The sequence below is a fragment of the Ochlerotatus camptorhynchus genome, unplaced genomic scaffold, assembly GCF_037179485.1.
Source record: "Ochlerotatus camptorhynchus isolate MF236.1 unplaced genomic scaffold, CSIRO-AGI_Acam_v1.1 ptg000361l, whole genome shotgun sequence".
NCBI classification, from domain to species: domain Eukaryota; kingdom Metazoa; phylum Arthropoda; class Insecta; order Diptera; family Culicidae; genus Ochlerotatus; species Ochlerotatus camptorhynchus.
The window spans coordinates 9800995-9813447 of NW_027040849.1; the positions used below are offsets into that span (position 1 = coordinate 9800995).

The following is a 12453-nucleotide window of genomic DNA, read 5'->3' on the forward strand; positions in this document are numbered from 1 at the left end:
TTCTAAATGAGCAGTATTGTCGAACGCAGTAGGTAGGTTGTTGTTTGTAAAAAGGGTGGGAACGGGGTTTTCAATTCTTGATGGTGTCGAAATGATATGCATGCAAAAGTTGCCTGTATCTAGTTAGAGTCCTTCGGAACGCCTACCTAAAATTAAAGCATCACTCTTCTCTTGATTCATTACACTCAGTTTCTGATTCAATCTATACCTATTGTGAAATCGAGGTACGGCGTTCACGGATCTCTCGTCACTCAAATCTACCTATTGACGTTATAAAACTCAGTCGCAAGACTTCCTGCATCATCCACAGTTGAGTGGACAGTCGTAACTCAATGGTCACAAGTGTATAAACAATAGTGAGTACCAGAACAAAACCTCGAAAACATGGCACCGGTCGTTCGTCACGAAATTCCTCCGAAAATGGGACGACATGGCACCACCATCACCATGGAAGAACGTAAACGTAAACGGAACACGCTTCATTCGATAATCCGTAGGATAGTTGAAGGACCCCTTTGGACGGACGACTGCAAATCGACGGAAAGTGATAGTCATTCCACTTGCACAATCGAATCAATATCTCCACCCACCACTCCAGCCTCTTCGGCGGTCACGGGGTCAGACGAATGCGACAGGTTGGTTCGCAAAAGGGTGGAACGCATCCCCCGACGGATGTCGCAGCTGTCGGTCTTTCCCGGAATGGAACTGGTCGTACCGGTCAAGTACAATCAAAGGATGGCTCGATCGTTCCCAGATGTTCAGAACCGATCGGAACGGGACAAAGCTCGAAGAAATAAGAATACCGTATCGGCACGGGAAAGTCGAGCCAAGATGCGGCTGATGAACGATCTGCTCCAGACGGAAGCTGGTGAGGCTAGAAAGTTGAACGTGGAACTGAAAGCAGGTTTGGCATCCAGGATGAGCTACGCGATGGTGCTGTTGGAGAAATTGAATCTGCCACCGGTGGATTTCCTGGAAATGTGGCAGAAGGCGAACGAGATGTCGGATGCTTCCTCGGTGGATCAACAAGAGGCGAAATGTTATCTTTCGGGAAAGCTGGAACCGAATACAGAAGACAATAAGATAGAAGAATAGGTGATTCACTGGCGGTGATAGAATGTATAGTAATGCAGTTCCTTGTAATATTTCTTCCATAAATAAATTTATCCCGTTGACTAAATTGTGGCAGAGTGTCTACTACCTTGCAAAACCTGAAAAATCGGAAATCCCAGGGAATTTCAGTTTTCCCGAAAAAAAAAACTGGAATTCCCAGGGAATGTTGAAATTCTGATATTCAAGTAAATCATAAAAATTTTAATAGCATATATTAAAGTGCACCAAGGAAACTTCTCAAGAATTTCAAAACATTTTAAAATACAACCAACTTTCTCTTCCTCGTTATTCATTTTTACTCTTTGAACATAATAATTCTAGAGAGGATTTATCTTCAGTAACAACATATATTCTGAAACTTGAATGGTTTTCCTTAGGGGTCTGAATCATGAATAAATTTTAAACTTAGACAAATGTTTGAAACACTGGACCTACCTAATAAAATCAGACTAGAAGAAATTTTCAAGAATCTGGATCGAAAATAAATATTGGAATGTTTTCCAAGCGACGCAGATATAAAAAATAGGGCCTAACAAAAGTTTCTCAGTTGTTGGACTTTAATTTATGAATTTGACGAGAATTTCCAAGGACTATAGGGATAATTTCAAGGGATTTCAGAGGAGAATTTTGAAGTGAAGAATTGTTAGGGAAACTCGAAGTGAACTCTGAGGAGCTTACAGAGTAATTTATTATACGTTTATATAAAGGCACTGACATCAGGTGTGTTACCGGCGGATTTTGACGCAATTTGCTCTTAAGTTGGACGATTCTATTTAAATTGAATAGTACCTAAATTTGAAGTACCTAAATTACAGTTGGTATCATTGGGAGATGAACCAGCCTGCGGCTAAAAATCTCGATAGTAAATACATAAAAATAAAGTTGGTATCGTATATAATGTGTGTATTGCTTCATTTTCGACAAGAGTGAATGCTTCCGTTATGGCAGTGTGTCCTATTGTGTGTTCGGTTGTGGCATTTGGAAATACCATTTACCATGACAGGGTACGTTGGGATGGAGTCAGGTGGCCACTAGAAGTACTCAGCCTAATCAAGAAGGTCCCGAAGAAACGTGCTCAACTTTTTGGCTCAGCTCTGGTACTCTCTTCGGTCCCAAGCTAATCGATGCACCCCTCGAAACCCAGGAAAATCCACGAACCCCTCATTTTATCTGTCAAACTTACATAGCGAATCAAAACAAACATAGCGTAGTACTAGAATTTCGACTAGAATGGGGTACGTTAATCGATGTACTTGGGACCGATAGGCTAGTCAAGTGTAAGTCAAATTAAAATCGTGAGTTTCCACCGGTTGCTAAAACTACGTACATTTGGTAATAGTTTGATATTTTGGCCATACCTCAGAAAAACGATCAAATCCAAGCTTCTTGTGTTTTGTGGGCGATCTATATGGGCACCCCGATGAATATGATTTGAATCAACAATCTTAGCACAACTCATGATCTCAAACTTGAAGCATGGCCAAAAATAGGTGCGTTTTATCTGCCTTGTTTTTGGAAATCGAGTCTAGAGCATTTTCCTAATAATATAAAAGAATGTTTTTCAAGATTCGGATAGTTTGCTTATTTAACGAAAGGATTGTTTACTTGAGTTGTATTTTAAATGTATGTACAATTACACTTTTATTGCTTTTACAAATATGTATTTCACAAGTGCTGATAAACTTTCGAGATTTTGATAAACTTTCGACCTCCATTTGATATTGTTTTTAACTGGGATTAAGACTATAAGCGTAATTCAAGCGTATTTGCGTAAGTTGATGGTATGAACTCGTCAACCTTGTCATGTAATTGTTGTTAGCGGAACGGATTATAAGTTCTTAAAAACGTGTTACACATATTAAATTACGATGAACATACAAATAAATATTTAAAACTTTCACGCTCACAAATCATTCAAATTAAAACACTCCATTTCCGACGCTCCTATCACGTTTACTCTTAACCGAAAGGTCAAGCACGGTACCATCGGGTTCTGGAGCACTATCCGTTTCGCTACCGTTTGTAATCTCGTTTGACTTTTCATTCAATGCTACATCGGACTCTCCGGCACTTGCAACATGACCATTCAGACCAAATGGACTGGATTGGCCGTTTTCCCCGTTGCCTTGTCCCGAGCGCGATCGATTCCGTACGTAGTGCGTCCGCATCGGCCCTGGGACATAGTCCTGTTTGACGCGCTCAAATTCTTCAAGGAAATCTGTCTCCTCTAATCCTATCTTATCCCGAAGAACATTCGCATACGTGAAAAGCCCTGCCATTCGTTCCTTCATGTAGTGGTTGTGCGTTTTTTCGTTGCTCGCCTCCTGCTGCAGCATCTCGTCCATCATTCGCATCTTGGCGCGACTCTGCCGGGCAGCGATGGTGTTCTTCTCGCGGACCGCTTGCTGCTCCGGGGTACGGCATTCTGCTCCCGGAAATTTACGTGCCATATTTTTGTTGTACGACATCGGGATTTGATAGGGCATGAAACGATTAAATGTTACCTGAGACATGTGCTTTGGCTGCCGGATTGGTCTAACCCCAGTTGTCAACGTTGCCGCTTGGAGACGAACCTGAGGGGACTCACCTTGATCCGGTACCGCTGGACCGTTGTCGCCACCTCCACTGTTCACACTACTGCTCCGGCAAGGTTGAATTACCGTTTCTCGTTGCTGTTGAATGTGCTGTTTCTGTTCTTCTGTTCCATTCAGTACTGGTACCACTTGATCCACCACTGATTCCGCCTTCGGAACCTCCGCTGCACTTTCATCGATCACCAACCGTCCTGGGTCTTCTTCGTCTTCATCTTCGCCGCCAACCGTTACATTCTCTGCGATCGAAATCTCAGCACTTCGTATCAACGTCGCTGATTGGTCCGACGATTGCTGATCTGCTTCACACTGTCCGCCAACCATCATCGATGTTTCTTGCTTTTGCCGTTCCTTCTGACGCCTTTCGTCTTCCAGCAGTTCTTCGTATCGCTGAGTAGCCACTTGTACAAGTGCTTCCCACATGCTCATGCTGCCTGAACTTTCGTATTGCGTTGAAATCGATTCCATTGGAGTTCGATTGGGTGGATGTTGTGCTACGTTTTGAACTGACATTGGTGCCGAATGGTTGTCTTCACTGGAAAGGAGAAATTTTCAAAATGGATCAATTGTGAACATGCGGTATGCTTTAAGTAGTGTATCCAGGTATGAATAATGTGAATGGGCATTAGGTAGAAAAGTTCTTGCAAATTCTCTTGCAAGTTTATATATTGGAGGTTGATTTTTTTCATGACTAATGCATGGCTAAAGATTTTGCAAGTACCTACCTAAACTCGCTTTGAATAATCGACATCCAAATTCGTTACTTGTTTCAGAAGAATAGCGAGTTAATTACCGGGTTAGTTATACAAATTCCAGGTGGGGATGGATGAATAGATAATTAAATTGTCTGTCGGGTAGTAATTATGTAACAGCAACATATTTTTTAGATCTACCTATATGCTCATGTTTGCCTGTTGCTAACACATTAATGGTGGAAAGCTCCAACCGGTATTATCTTCGGATTAAATCCAGATCAAGAATGTCCGGCTGGTTTGATGTCGACATCAGAGTTAATCAACACGAATCAAAAGGAAACATTTTGTATATTATACACACAAGGATGGTATTCAAAGTTAATCCGAGTTGGAGCTTACCGCCATAAAGGCGCGGAGATAAATTAATAAAACATATTTAGTCTGCGTTGTCTTAAAAAAAAAAAACCGTTGATTGTTTGGTTGTTTTAGCTTTTTTATTGGCGGTCACTAGCACATTTTGCGATAGAAAGAACATTTGCGAACAGGGTGGAGAATTTAATTATTTTTGATTTTAAAGAACTTCATTGCTCTTAAGAAAACTTCGTAGCACTTCATAAAAATGTAGAGAACTTCAAAGAATTTCAGCTCACTACATAGAAATTTAGGAAACATACTAGAAGTATAATAAAAGTATAGAAAAAACGCGGAAAATTTGGTTCTAAATCGAATTGCATTATTTCCATTTAATCTACCATCAATAAACTTACAGTATGTGTGCATAAAGCTCCGTTACGCTGTTTGCATATGTTGTATACCTTTTCCATTAGAACACTTTTACTTTACTGTTCAATCACATTAATTAGATTACGCTAGCCACATATAAGCTATATACTAATTCCGCTATAATAACATTAATAAGCTATGGACTAATCAAGAAACATGTTTTTGTAATAAAATTAGTAGAGCAATGAAAAAATAGACTTTTGTTTGAGTGACTGAGAAGAGTAACCCTTTGTGTGCGAGAAAAGCTCTGAATAAAACGTTCAAACACACAGTGATGGTTGAGTTGTCCGTACAGTTGCCCTTATTATGTTATAGCAAGGGAGTATACATTAAGTACGTCACGAAAATTGCAGGAAAAACCAAACCATCTTCCCCACTATTGTCATGTTTTTCCGGTAAAAAAAAATCGTTATACAACTTCCCCTACACCCCCTTAGAGCGTGACGAACTTAATGGATGGCCCCAAAAACAGCTCTAACAAAACAGTACATGTACATGTATTGAGATAGATAGATTTCTGATACCTTGATGACAACTGGCCTGGTTGATCAAATATTTAAGATTTATCGGTATAGTTACCAAAGGTGAACACCTACTTTCGAACTGTGTGTCAAAAATATCTATCTTGATATCTAGTATAAATTTGACATTTAAGTGCATATTGCATTGTATCCGCTAGTACCGATAGTACAAGAGCTGAGCCAAAAAGTTGAGCATGTTTCTTCTGGACCTTCTTGTCTTAGTCTATGATATTACCTCGAACTCAATTTTACCGAAACTTTTATTACTCCGAATTAAAAAAAAATCGTTTGCCTCAGAAAATACTATAATAGTATGATATAGTATATATATGCCCCGTAACGTGGGTAGATCACCTTTTCGTGGTACATTACGGGATGTAAGATCTACCACCGATTCCTAGTCCTGACTTCTTCAAACTAGGGGAACAGGATTTTTCAGTAATCCAAGAAACACATTTTAGTCCTTGTTACTTTTTATGCCTTGTTGATAGTGACAAGACTCGGCTTTGTCTACCGAGGATGATCTTGAAAGAAGGAAAAAAATGAGTTAGTTGTCTTCATCTATGTGATTCCTAATCTTCTATTCGTTGTTCTCTAGTTTGAAGTGGTTAAGACTAGGGTTCTGATGCATGGTCATTGTCGGTGTCATACCTTAATTTTGTTGCTAAGGAATCAAATTTTGACTGACAAAGGGGCGCGCCTTTGGATGGTGTTTCAACACTCCGAAGGGTATAAATAGCGGGACCTTTCAATGAGAGTCGGATCCTTGCGATAAATGGAAGAGTGGCAACTGCAGGGCTGTTACAAGATTTTATAAATTTGATCCGCGAAATCCGCGATTTCTCAAAAGAAATCCGCGACTTCAAATACTAATCCGTGACAAGCATATTAGATTTTTGCCTTAGTGTTATTTGAAGTACTTTCACATTTTAATTGAGAGCTTTCTATGCCTGTACCATCCTATGCCCTAGGAAGTAGAGAAATTTTCCAACCCGAAAAATTAATAGACCGGACGGACCTGCGCCTTTACCGACTGAGCTAAAGGAGTATCGTTTGTAACCTTTGAATTAAAAAAAAAAGAATAACATTGTATCATCTTTAGTATAAATTCTGAGTAATAGTGAAAATAATATTTAATAATACCGGCCTGGATTTGATGAAACATTATAAAAAAAAAATTAATGCATTTTCATTTCAAATGCAAATTTTCTTGAAAATTAACCAGAGACGAATTTTGCTGTCCTAAATGTTGTAGTTAATTTGGCTCTACTTTTCTCAATTTTTTACCGATTCAAACCAAACACCCTGCACATAATCGAGAAATTACCAAAGTTCCATAAGTCACGCTTGTTGGTCACGTCGCGGTTGTGTATCTACACGGATATTCCTTGGGTTCTGCCCAATGGTGAGACATTTTCATGATATTTTTTTTTATTTCTAATATGAACCTAGCACTTTTCGTTGTCAAATCATAACCGAATCGTATAAATGTGACTTTGTCGATCATGCACGACTCATTACTGTGTATACCGGAAATTATAGGTTTTCCAAATCGTCCAGGACATTGTTGATTTGTTGTACTAGATCAACCAAGATTGCAATAATGTCTGTAGTATCGAAATATGTCCAATCAGATTCAAAGTGTCTATGTGGATCATGGTTCTTCAAATCGTCCTGGAGTTCAGATAATTCGATGTACTAGATCAACCGAGATTGGGACAATGTCTTTAGTATTTAAATATTTCCAGACAGATGCACAGTGTCTATGTGGATCATGCATGAACTATTGTCATGTATACCAGATGTTTTAAGTACTCCAAATCGTTCTGGGCCTCATAGCCTAGTCAGTAAAGGCACGGTATTACTAAGCCGGAGGCGGCGGATATGATTCCCGGTCCGGTCGAGGGAATCTTTCGGGCTGGAAATTTTCTCGACTTCCCTGGGAATAGAGTATGAATAGAGTATTGGCATCGAAAGCTCTCAATTAATAACTTTGAGAGTGCATTTAGAACACTAAGTTGAGAGCATGCAATAAGCTAATATGCACTAATCAATAAGCTTGAAATGCGAATAAGAAGAAGAAGAAATCGTTCTGGAGTTCAGATGATTTATTCAACTAGATCAACCATGACTGAGAGCATAAATATATGTCCAAACAGATTCATAGTGTCTATATGGATAATGTTTAATTATTTCCACGTATACCAGATGATCTAGGTTCTCCAAATTGTCCTGCAGTTCAGATGATTTGTTTTACTAGATCAACAAAGACTAGGATAATATCTGTAGTATCGAATATCGATTTGGAAATCCTAAAACATTTGGCATGATCCACATAGACACTGCAAATTTGTTTGGGCATATTTCGATACTACAGATATTGAATTAGTCTTGGGTGATCTACAGAAAAATAACCTGATCTACAGAATGATTTCAGAACCTATAACATCTTGTATACGTAGGTCGTATAGGTCGGGTACAATCCACATAGATACTTTGAATCTTTTTGGACATATTTCGATACTACAGACATTATTGCAGTCTTGCTTGATATAGTAGAACAAATCAATTGAACTCCAGGACGATTTGGAGAACCTAGAATATCCGGTATACATGGCAATTACTCGCTTATATACGATTCGTTTATGATTTGACAACGAAAAATGCTATGTTCTTATTGGAAAAAAGGAAAATGTCTCACATTGGACAGACTTCAGGGAATTTCCGTGTAAATCCGGTGTGACTTATGGAATTGAGATCATTTTTCGATTATTTACAGGGTATTTGGTTTGAACCGGTCAAAAACGGAGAGCCAAATGAACAACAAAATTGATGACAGCAAAATTATCCGGGACGGTTACAATGAATTCCACATTTTTTGTGACAGCACATCAGTCCCTTCGCGATTTTCGCGACATCATTTAATTTTTCCGCGATTTTCGCGACTGAAAGTTCAAATCCGCGACAAATCCGCGAAAATCGCGAAATCCGTGAAATTCGCGAAATCCGCGAAATTTGCGAAATCCGCGCCTGTTGTAACAGCCCTGCAACTGTAAAAAAATCGAATACTTCATCATTTCTCAATAGTGATGGAGTAATACGACATGCACTAAACTAAGGACACTGGATATACTACAATAGATCAATTTACAAAGGAAAAAAAATGATATAGTATAGTTATAAGGTAAACGGGCTTGGTGGTTACTTGGGGAGAATCGCTCATCGCAGTTCCCTTATGAATCTTATGATTCTGATCGCTAGACGTAGGGTAGAGAACTACTTCGGCCTAATCACCCATTTTGGGCCTATTGAGCAGAAAACTTCAAATAAATCCATGATTTCAGAGTTAATAAGTCAATTATGCATTTTGTACGATACTTTAGTTATTAAGCTACGGGACGAAGTCTAAGAGTACGCGTGATATGAAGGTTTGCACCCATTATTTCCAAAAACAAAAGAAGCGCTCCGACCGAATCAATTTTTATCTTCATCCGATAGGCCGAAGTGAATTATTGGCATTCCAATGCGTTAGGCCGAGTTTAGAATCCGCCAGTAGGCCAAGAAGCAGTGTTAGACTTTTGACAATATCTCAACGATTGGTTTCTCTTTTTCAAATCTTACGGTACATACGGAAAGGTAAATACATTTGGAAGCCATCAGTAATAATAACATTCCGTTCGGTGCTAAACTGCGCTAGATTAAGAAAGATTAAGTGCTGGTTGTACTTAATAGGCCGGAAATAGGATGTTAACCCTACTAGTTCCTAACGACTTTTGTGTGTGTGTTGAAATTGGGCACGCAATATTATGTTGATTATGTGTTAACATAATATCAAGAACAACATGTGAAAGGGGCATACAAGCTTTTTGTAAACAAACCTTCTTATGCCCTTTTCTCGCCACCCATATGACACCAACGCAAACCATCATCATCATCGGGTAGGAGAATCTTTACCTTTTCCGATGATGTTGTTGGTTTGCGTGGGCAACAGTTGCGGTTGCGGTTGGCGAGAAAAGTGTCTACAAAGGTTTGTTTACAAAAAGCTTGGATGCCCTTTTCACATGTGGCTCTTGATATTATCTTTTTGTCGACAAACATAAAAGTCTTATACAAAATATCGTGCTGCATGTTTGTAACAAATGAGGACGCTAGCACACACTGCCAATGAGAATAACTCAGAGGGAGAGAGAGTTACTTCTCCTCAGTTGTATAAAAAATTTCTAAAAACTATTAGCACTCAGCGCTGAGTTCCTGCAGGTTTTAGAAATTTCTACATACCTACCTCTGAGCAGAAGTGACTCTCTTTCTCTGCGTTATTCTCATTAGCCATTCAGCACTTAATATCAAAGATAAATAAATAAAATAGAACGTTTCAATTTTCTTAAGAGTGTGAAATTAAGGCGCTTTACGGAACCGTAAAAAAGAAATGAATACATGTCATAGTGTTGTTGTATTCTACCTGCTACAATCGTTTTGTTTTATTGCATAAATTTTAATTCTTTTACTAATTACCAAGTTACATTACATTGCATCATCATTATTTCTTACCTTCGCTGGATTTATCATGTTTGGCAAAATCTGTGATCGTCTTTCTATTAGTCCGGTTTCTCCTACGACTCATCAGGGTTACTGTAATCCTGAGGGTAATTCTACCACGCATCAGAAGCGATTGCAAATTAAACCGTGGATTCAAAGCATAATTACGAAGCAATCTGGGAGACTTTCTGCCGGTCCCATTTCTCGGTTTGCCGTCTGGATGGGGACAAGGCACTCTGGTTTTTCTCCTCCGCTCGATGAAAATTACGACGGTCCGGCTTGTTCTCGGCGCTGAAGTTGATACTTTTTTACTCAACCTGCCCCGGAGTAACTGCTGTAAGGGATTGCCACGATTCAATTCTACTAGGAGGGAATCATCCTGGTGACGTGATGGTCGTCGAATTATTGGACGGGTTCGTTCGGCAACTGGACATTTCGGTTTGGAACTGGACATTCGTAATTTGATTTCCTGAAGTCGCAGTAGCATGGCCTGTTTTTTTAATTGCCGCTGGGTTTTGGTAGAAGGATTCAGTGCATCGTTCATTCTTACGTGAAGTGTGTGGTTGATTGTTTGTGCTAGGATATCGTACTGCAGGTTTCAACGGTGGTATGTAAACTGCTTGCTCGCTAAAAGAAAGAATATTGCAAATTTGAACATGATCGTTTAGCATTGTTACCTGCTGTTGCTTTTCACGCGGGATTTCTATATAGCCGGTGATTATTGATGAACATGAAACATACAAAACGGACAAAAACAATAAACAATATATATCTTATTCGTTCCAGATTATTCAAACGTTGCATCACAATGACCACTATTCAAGCTGAACATTGCATTAGGTCCCAGGTATTTTCAGCACATATTAATAAAAAAAACTTTTATATAGCATTTAATACGACAAACACAACAAGAAACGTCAATTTATTAACGAAGAGAATCGATCAATGTTACTTAGGACCTAATGCAATGTTCAGCTTGAATTTATTCATTTTCTTTTTTTTTACAATGAAAAGAACTAAAACATGAAGAACAAGAGGAAGAACCATCGCAACTAGAAATTAGGTTTTGCACCGTCGGGGTTAACCTCAATCTGATGACAGTTCAGTGGTACTGTTTACGTGGACTTAGTCGTTTTTTTTCTTGGGTAGATTTTCTCGATAATTTTTCAGACTGCAGTGAGATGTAAACCACACTTCTGCATTGTCCACGAGCAACATCTTTTCACCGCGCTGTTCCTCGACAATTTTCAAGTTAAAATTCGGAAATTAAAAAAAATTTTTTTTCGAAAAACGACTAAGTGCTTGTAAACAGTACCACTCAACTGTCAAAAAGGTTCAGCCTATTAACACTGAGTTCATTTGTGACGTCACGCTGCAGAACCTAATACTCAGAGGAAGAGATGGGTGGAGAGGATATTTTGAGCCAAATGAACTGTCTACATCTGAGCCAATCGAACTGTCTACATCTGAGCCAATCGAACATTTCTCGCTTCACTTTTCAAATAGACCAATGTAACAAATGTAAACAAATCGAGTTAAGCGATACAAGCTATTGCTCTTCTATCATTGTATGTGATACAAAAACACCCATCCAAATTTACTTTCATTGATTTAAGAAAATCATTGATCAAAAATTGTCCAATGTACAGTTTGAAATGATGGTTACTTGATTGTTACTTCGGTCATTCGGACTGCCTAACATGATTGGTGCTCATTTTCCAAAGGCGGGGCCAATCTAAAGTTAGATACTATACTCTGAAATCTGTGAAAGGGAATCTAGTATCATGTAAACAAAACGTCCAATGTAACACTCATTGATTATGTCATTGAGAAAAATCGTCCAATGTAACATGTCCGATGTACAACTCGACTTGTCAAAACGTCCTATGTGGTTTTTTCTATGTTGTAGCATGAAATTCAAAGTAAAATTGTGATTTTATCGTTTCTTCTGAATTTTCAACGTTATTATACACTGACTACATTAAAAATAGTATTGCAAAATGTATTGTTTTTAAACAGTTAAAATAATAATCTGTCGAACTTCAACTTGGATTTTCTCAAAATGGTGGATATGTTACATTGGTCTATTTGAAAAGTGACGCGAGATTTTCATTAGATTTTTGACATAATTGTCGTATAGTCCATTTTATGAAATGACAGGAGCTGGTTTGCCTGCCAGAATTTGATAATATTGATATTGCCTCTCACAGCCGT

General features: G+C 38.7%; 2 protein-coding genes across 4 annotated transcripts; one reads left to right on the top strand and one right to left on the bottom strand.

The window, feature by feature from the left end:
* The first annotated feature begins 282 nt into the window (after window positions 1-282).
* LOC135709681 (uncharacterized) lies at window positions 283-1158 on the top strand. The gene has a single exon (XM_065232071.1). The coding sequence runs from the start codon at window positions 385-387 to the stop codon at window positions 1093-1095; it is 711 nt and encodes a 236-aa protein (XP_065088143.1). The 5' UTR covers window positions 283-384; the 3' UTR covers window positions 1096-1158.
* A 1560-nt stretch (window positions 1159-2718) lies between these two features.
* On the bottom strand, window positions 2719-5464 carry LOC135709682 (uncharacterized). 3 transcript variants are annotated; one of them, XM_065232074.1, is made up of 3 exons: window positions 5167-5464; window positions 3701-4239; window positions 2719-3538 (listed from the first exon to the last, which is right to left on the bottom strand). In XM_065232074.1, exons 2-3 carry the CDS (start codon window positions 4215-4217, stop codon window positions 3033-3035), a joined length of 1023 nt encoding a protein of 340 aa, XP_065088146.1. In that variant the 5' UTR covers window positions 4218-4239; window positions 5167-5464; the 3' UTR covers window positions 2719-3032. The 3 variants fall into 3 exon arrangements, with proteins under 3 accessions (XP_065088146.1, XP_065088145.1, XP_065088144.1); XM_065232073.1 differs by having other exon boundaries at window positions 2719-4239; window positions 5215-5464; XM_065232072.1 differs by having other exon boundaries at window positions 2719-4239.
* Window positions 5465-12453: the final 6989 nt, after the last annotated feature.

What these genes read in the sequence shown, in the direction of transcription:
- LOC135709681 (XM_065232071.1), top strand. Translation starts at nt 385, where the DNA reads ATGGCACCGGTCGTTCGTCACGAAATTCCTCCGAAAATGGGACGACAT.
- LOC135709682 (XM_065232073.1), bottom strand. Translation starts at nt 4,217, where the DNA reads ATGTCAGTTCAAAACGTAGCACAACATCCACCCAATCGAACTCCAATG.